This window comes from Pseudonaja textilis, chromosome 5 (genome assembly GCF_049901715.1).
Source record: "Pseudonaja textilis isolate UNSWEBS1 chromosome 5, rPseTex1.2, whole genome shotgun sequence".
Lineage (NCBI taxonomy): Eukaryota > Metazoa > Chordata > Lepidosauria > Squamata > Elapidae > Pseudonaja > Pseudonaja textilis.
This window is the reverse complement of record NC_141994.1, coordinates 74,082,127-74,090,074: the sequence shown is the minus strand read 5'-3', so window position 1 is coordinate 74,090,074 and position 7,948 is coordinate 74,082,127. Positions and strand designations below refer to the sequence as shown.

At 46.1% G+C, this 7,948-nt stretch overlaps 1 protein-coding gene across 1 annotated transcript in view; it reads left to right on the top strand.

Annotated features, from left to right (window-relative positions):
• Nucleotides 1–6,707: 6,707 nt before the first annotated feature.
• The window catches only part of AHCYL2 (adenosylhomocysteinase like 2), a 91,623-nt gene continuing 90,382 nt past the window's right edge, over nucleotides 6,708–7,948 (top strand). The window contains exon 1 of the mRNA XM_087935380.1: nucleotides 6,708–7,192. Coding sequence (XP_087791506.1) covers nucleotides 6,878–7,192 — 315 coding nt within the window. The 5' untranslated portion in view covers nucleotides 6,708–6,877. The remainder of the gene's footprint in view (nucleotides 7,193–7,948) is intronic.

Genomic DNA, 7,948 nt, shown 5'->3' with positions numbered 1-7,948 from the left:
CCTTCATCTTCTCCGTGGTGGGACCAGGTGGTGGTGGGAATTAGAATAGGGAGTAAGCAGGGAGACTGCGTTGAGTGGAAGACTTGGAAGTCCACCCTTCTGAAAAATGGCCACGGTGAAGGAATACCATGTCTACCAGCTGGATCAAGGGTCTTCAAACTTGACAGCTTGAAGACTTGTGGACTTCAGCTCCCAGAATTCCTCCTCCAATCGTGTTAGTTCAGGAATTCTGGGAGCTGAAGTCCACCAGTCTTAAAGCTGTCAAGTTTGAAGACCCTTGATCTGGATTGTCCCTGGTAGCCCACCATACTTTTGATCTTCAAACTGTGTCGTCCGTCTCTGGCCCTTCCTGATGGACCTCAAGATCTAACCTTAACGTGTACCCATGTCTGGTTTGAAGCTTCTTGCAGAAGTCCGTAAGACATCCTAGTTGGATTCTTCACCATAACTTCTCACGTCTTCATTTCATGAGATCAACCCAAGTAGAAGATTGCCTGGATCTCAGTCTAAAAGCCTCAAACTTCTGTAGAACTCTCTTCTCCACACCCTGTGCTGTGCCTCTACTTCCCTGTGCAGCTTGATGGGACTTGTAGTCTTCGCCTTCATCCTCTTCCCTGGTGGGACCAGACGGCGATAGGAATTACAACAGGGAGTAAGCATAGCTGCTGGGTTGAATGGGAAGAGGCTGTAGCAACGTGTTCAAATAATTCCAGGTTTGTTACTGGGTTTTTTTTTTAAATATACTACCCGTATGTATAATGCAAAGTTTTTGTCTGTTTTTCATGGTTGCAAAATCTAAACATTTTATCATCTCTAATAAGGAATTTCTTTGGAAATCTTGGGATAACTTGGGGAATTTTGGCACAATCTCCTGGCTGGATTTAAAACCCGCCAAAGTCATCCAGGGTGCCCACAAACATCTGTTGGCCAGTTTCTGTGCTCCAGATGATATTTCTACTTGTATACACAGGTATTCCTCGAGTTACAACAGTTCACTTAGTGACCGAAGTTATATTGGCGCTGAAAAAAACGACTTAGGGTGGTTTTTCACACTTAACAACAGTTGTAGCATCTCCATCGTCACACGATGCAAATTGTGACCCTTGGCAACTGGCCTGTATTGATGTCACAAATATGTGCCACCAGAATTGCGGTGGTGTGAGGATGCAGAGCCAGTCGTAAGTCTGAGGACCGGTTTTAAGCCCCGCCCCCTTTTTTTGGTAACTTCAAGAGGTTGCTGAATAAATTCGTTGAGGACTATCTGTGTCACGTTTATATCTTTATTTTTGCAAAATAAAATGTGCCCCCAACACTTAGAAGAATATTGGCAGTCAGGATTCACCGTTTTTGTGTCACTTTTGAATTTGGGGTTGTTTAAAAAGATTAAAAATTGTTTAAAAAGAAAAAAGAAGAATTTCACTAACTTGGAATTCAGCTAGTTAAGTCGGTGTGAATGATTTTTTTCCTTACCTATTATTAAGTGTTCTACCTGATTATTCTTGACTCTTGACGAATCTCTCTTTCCTTTTATGTCCACCGAGAGCATTTGCACCAAGACAAATTCCTTGCGTGTCCAATCACACTTGGCCAATCAAGAATTCTATTCTATTCTATTCTATTCTATTCTATTCTATTCCACTCCATTCCATATTTTCTATTCTATTCTATTCTATTCCTGTACCCTATGACTATTATTTAGTGTTGTACCTGATGAGTCTTGATTCTTGATGAATGTCTCTTTTCTCTTATGTACACTGAGAGCATTTGCACCAAGACAGATTCCTTGTTTGGCCAATCAAGAATTCTATTCTATTTCTATTTTCTATTCTATTCTTATTTTCTTTTCCTCTATTCTATCTCTTCTCTCTATTCTATTCTATCCTATCCTATCCTATTCTATTCTATCCTTATTCCTATTTTATTCTATTCCTTATTCTATTCTAAATAAAGATTCTATTCTATTCCATGCCATTCTCTTCTTTCCTTATTCTGTTCTGTTCTTTCCTATTCTTTCCTAGTCTATTCTTCCCTATTCTATTCTTTCCTATCTATTCTAATTCTATTCTAAACTCAGGAGGGTTAAAACTGATTTAACCCAAAAACTTAATTGAACCCAACTACAAAAACTTTTAACTGAATTAAATGGACAGCGTGCAACAACAGAAATGGAAGCCTGCAAGATATGAAAAGGGGTGTGTGTGTGTGTGTGTGTGTGTGTGTGCGTGCCAGGAGGTGGCACTACAGAGCAGCATTTGAATTGTGCGTTTCGCTTTCCCAGGCAAACTCTTCCCGCTCCAAAAGCCGACAGATTTATACGACAAAAGCCCTACTACTAACCCTGGTTGGGTAAAACACGGTTCCTGGCTCTGCAGCAAATACTGTGCCCAAGCCAAGACGCAGTGAATCCTCGACTTACGACCACAATTGTGATCAAAATTTCTATTGCTAAGTGAGAAAGGTGTTAAGTGAGTTTTGCCCCGTGCCCCAGTTGTAAAAGTGAGTCACTGCAGCTGTTATTCATATGGTTGTTAGTGAATCACGTGATCCCAGGGACACTGTGGCCGTCGTAAATATGAGTCAGTTGTCAAGTGTCTGAATTTCAACCGTGGAGGTGCTGCTAACTTCAGAAATGCAACAATTCACTTAACAAATGGGGCAAGAAAGATAAAAAGGCAAAAATTTACAACTGCTGTCTCACTTAGCAACAATAATTTTGGGCTCCGTTGTCATGAATCAAGGATTACCCATATTGTGTTTTTACTATGACCCTTTGTCTCTGATTTTTGCAAAGGGAAGAGACATTCTCTCAATCTGACTTGGTTTTTGATCTCTGCCATCTGGCCACATCGTGCAGGGACTCCTCAACTTACGACCACAATTGTGCCCAAAATTTCTGTCGCTAAGCGAGGCATTTGTTAAGTGAGTTTCGCCCCCCCCCCTCCATTTTACAACCTCACTTGCCAAAGTTAAGTGAATCCTTGTAGTTGTTCACTTAACAGCTTCGGCAAGTTTAAGTGAGTCACACGGGGCGTTGAGTGAATCTGGCTTCCCCATTGATGCGGCTGGTCAGAAGATTGCCAACTTGCGACCGTCATAAACGCGAGTCAGTTGGGCAGCGTCTGGATTTTCATCACGTGACTATAGGGATAGACTGCAATAGCCGTACGTGCGAGAATCTGTCGTAAGTCACTTTTTGCTGTCGGTGTAAGTTCGGTCACTAAATGAACTGTTGTAAATCAAGGACTTGTTGTGTATAAAAGTAGATGTCAGGATTCCAGCGATCGCCCTAATTAGATGATTCTCGAGCCAAACTTCCACCAACTTCAAATGATTTATAAGGAGCCACATGTCAGCATTGACCTAAACAAAGCCAACTCTGCCCTACGTCGTTTACAGTCCTCTGTGACCCTGTTTCCCCCCCCCCCGCCCCGCCTGGGTGTGTCATAAATCAGATTCTCCAATTGAGCACCTTCACGGGCTGGGTGTCATCAATCACGTCCTCCAATGAAATATATTCACAGGCAAAAGCTCTGGTAGTTTAGCTACAATCTTTTAAAGATAAAGAGTTGGAATGTACGTTCGCTTTCCCCTGTCATGCCCCTTATGGAGACGGACTCCAACAGCCGACAGGGAGTGGAAATGTGGCTCTGGAGATTGTGGAGGAGGCCGGGGAAGGGCAGAGGCCGGCTGGGCAGTCAGAGGAGGACCCAGGCCCATCCCCTCTCCATCCTAGGGCACGCAGGGAGGAGAGGATAAGGGAGAGACGTGAATGGCATGGTCTACGGGGGAGGAAACTTTGTTTGGTCAGAAAAAAAAAAGGAAAAATAGCAAGTTAGCAGGCAAGTCTGCGGGGTAAGGAGTGAGTGGGCGGAGAGGGTTCCCGCGGCGCATGTGGGCGGCGCAGCCTTGGGTTTCTGCCCAGCCTGGATTAATTGCTTTGGGGGTGGGGTCCTCTGGGAGTGACATTTCTTTGTGGACCACCAAAATTTTTCCACCGGTTGGCAAACACTGATCTACAGTATCTATCCATCTACCTATATCACCTATCATCTATCTAATATCTCTATCATCTATATCATCTATCATCTATATCATCTATCAATCATCTGTCTATATCTATATCATCTATCTATCATCTATCATCTAAATCATCTATCATCTATCTATATCATCTATCAATCATGTCTATTGTCTATCATCTATCAATCATCTGTCTATCATCGATATCATCTATCAATCGTCTGTCTATATCTATAAATCAACTATCATCTATCAATCATCTGTCATCTATCATCTATATAATCTATCATCTGTCTATCATATATCAACTATATCAAGGGTCTTCAAAGGACAAGTTTAAGACTTGTGGACTTCAACTCCCAGAATTCCTAGCATGACTGGAGGAGAAATTCTGGGAGTTGAAGTTCACAAGTCTTGAAGCTGTCAAGTTTGAAGACCCCTGATCTATATCATCTATCAGTCATTATCATCTATCAATCATCTATTTATATCATCTATATCATCTCATTATCATTTATCATCTATGTATATCTCTATTATCTACTGTCTAGCTAGTAACCGTTCTTATGTTTGAGTCTCCAGGCTTTTAATCATCTTAGTTGCTCTTCTCTGCACTTTTTCCAAAGTCTCCACATCTTTTTTGTAACGTGCGGACCAAAACTGGATGCAGCATTCCAGCTGTGGCCTTTATAAAGCAGTACTAATATTTCCCACAGATGCTGATTCTGGGCCTCTGTTTATACAACCAAGGATTGTATTTGCTTGTATGGGCTGTTTTTGATGTAGGAGCAGGAGAATAGAATAGAATTGGCCAAGTGTGATTGGAGACGCAAGGAATTTGTCTTGGTGCAAATGCTCTCAGTGTACATAAAAGGAAAGAGACATCTGTCAAGAGTCAAGAATCATCACGTACAAACACTTAATAATAGTCATAGGGTACAATAAGAATAGAATAGAATAGAAAAATAGAATAGGAATAGGATAGACTAGGAATAGAATAGAGTAGAAAATAGGAATAGAATAGACTAGAATATAATAGGATAGAATAGAAAATAGGAATAGGATAGGATAGGATAGACTAGAATAGAAAATAGGCATAAAATAGAATAGAATTCTTTTATTGGCCAAGTATGATTGGACACACAAGGAATTCGTCTGGATGCAAATGCTCTCAGTGTACATAAGAAAAGAGACATTCATCAAGAGTCAAGAATCATCAGGTACAACACTAAATAATAGTCATAGGGTACAGGAGTAGAATAGAATAGAAGAATAGAATAGAATAGAATAGAATAGAATAGAATAGAATAGAATAGAATAGAATAGAATTCTTTATTGACCAAGTGTGATTGGACACACAAGGAATTTCTCTTTGGTGCAAATGCTCTCAGTGTACATTAAAAAAAGAGACATTAGCCAAGAGTCAAGAATCATCAGGTGCAACACTTAATAATAGTCATAGGGTACAATAAGAATAGAATAGAAAAAATAGAATAGGACTAGGATAGAATAGGAATAGAATAGAAAATAGGAATAGAATAGGATAGAATAGAATAGAATAGAATAGAAAATAGGAATAAAATAGTAATAGTCATAGGGTACAGGAGTAGAATAGAATAGAATAGAATAGAATTCTTTTATTGGCCAAGTGTGATTGGACACGCAAGGAATTTGTTTTTGGTGCATATGCTCTCAATGTACATAAAAGGAAAGAGACATTCATCAAGAGTCAAGAATCATCAGGTGCAACACTTGATAATAGTCATGGGGTACAATTTACAATAAGAATAGAATAGAATAGGAATAGAATAGAATAGAAAATAGGAACAGAATAGACTAGAATATGATAGAATAGAATAGAAAATAGGAATAGAATAGAATAGAATAGAATAGAATTCTTTTATTGGCCAAGTGTGATTGGACACACAAGGAATTTGTCTTGGTGCAAAAGCTCTCTGTGCATAAAAGAAAAAGTTCGTTCGTCAAGAGTCAAGAATCATCAGGTGCAACACCGAATAATGATAGTCATAGGGGACAATAAGCAAAGGAAGAAAGGAGAAGGAATGACGGCAAATGAGGAGGAGGTGAAAGGAAAGGAGGAGAAGAAAAGGAAAGGAGGAGAAGGAACAGAAAGGAGAAGGGGAAAGGAGAAAGAAAAAGAAAAGAAGAGGAAAGGAGGAGAAGAAGAGGAAAGGAGAAGGAAAAGAAGAGGGGGAGGAGGAAGAAGTGGAAGAAGAGGAGGGGGAAAAAAGGAAAAGGAGAAGAGGAAGAAGAGAAGAAATAATAATAACAATAAAAATAAAAATAAAAAATGAGGATGGCCATCAGCCATGCAGTCTAGGAAAGGAAAAGGTGCGTGGATGGGTCATGCAGTCCTCCTCAAACTCCCACGCGAGCTTCCCGGGTGAGAAACCCTTAGCCTTCCAGGGTTCCTCCCCCCTCCTCTCCCGCCCGCCCTCCAAAGCGGCCAAGGGGGCTCCTTCTTCGCCCCAGACCCGCCGCGTGGCTCTTTGGGAATTGCAGTCCCGCACCTCCGGAACAGCCTTTCGGGCGAGCGCCCCCGCCCCACTCTGAGCCGAGCGTCGAACTGCAGCTCCCAAGAGCCTCCGCGCGCGCGGGTGGTGGTGGGGTTGTGTGGAAAGCGTCCTTCCTCCCGCCTCCTCCTCCCCCGCGCAAAGCCCGCCGGGAGCGGCAGTCCTCCGAACCCTCGGCCGCCGCTCTCCGCAGCCGGGCGTGGGACTCGTCTCCCGGCGTGCCCCGCGCGCGGGGTGGGTGGGCGGTCCCGGAGGGCGTGGTCCAGCCTGAGGGGAGCCGGGCGGGCGGGCGAGCGAGCGAGGCGTCGCGGCTGAGGGGGACGATGATGTCGGTGCGGGTGGCGGCCCCGCCGGCCGTGGAGCTGAAGGAGCTGGCCGGGCCTCTGGACAAGCCCCCGGCCGCCGCCGCCTCCTCCGTCGCCCCCGGCCCCTGCTCGCCGCCTCACGCCGAGCCCGGCCCGGCCCCGGCGCCCCCCGGCTCGGCGGCCAAAGCCCCCCAGGCCTCGGCCATGAAGCGCTGCGAGCAGCCCGCACTCCGGCTGACCGGCGACGGGGGCGACGGGGCGGGCGGGCAGCTGGGAGAGGCGCTGGTCAGCCCCGACGGGACCGTCACGGAGGCGCCGCGCACCGTCAAGAAGGTAAAGCGCGCGCGGGGACGGGGGGCATCTCTCTCTTCCCCTCGGTACTACAGGGCCCATCGTCCCCTGCCTCGCCCCCCCCTCCGTCCCGGGGAAGGGGGGGCTTTGTGAAGGAACCGCACTGCCAGGATGGCTTCCTCCTCCTCCTGCCCGTGTGGGACTTGTAGTCCCTGGAGGGATGGGACTTGTAGTCCCTGGAGGAGAGGGCCCCCATGAAAGACCCCCTCCCTCCTCCTGGGGCCCTCTGCAGCCTAGGGATTGGGGGGTCTTTCAAGCCTGGGCGGGGGTGCGGATCTCCTTCCCTCCGTACTACTACAGGGCCCATCGTCCCCTGCCTCCCCTCTGGGGACGGGGGTTGGGGGGTTGGGAAGGAACCGCACTGCCAGGATGGCTTCCCCCTCCACTCCTCCTCCTGCCCGTGTGGGACTTGTAGTCCCTGGGGTTGATGGGACGTGTAGTCCCTGGGGGGGTTGATGGGACTTGTAGTCCCTGGGGAGAGGGCCCCCATGAAAGACCTTCCTCCTGGGGCCCTCTGCAGCCTAGGATGGGGGTGGGGGTCTTTCAAGCCGGGGTGGTGGTGGTTGTAGATCTCCTTCCCTCGGTACTACTACAGGGCCCATCGTCCCCTGCCTCCCCTCTGGGGACGGGGTTGGGGGAGTTGTGAAGGAACCGCACTGCCAGGATGGCTTCCCCTCCCCCAACTCCTCCTCCTGTCTGTGGGGTTGATGGGAGTTGTAGTCCCTGGGAGGGGGAGGG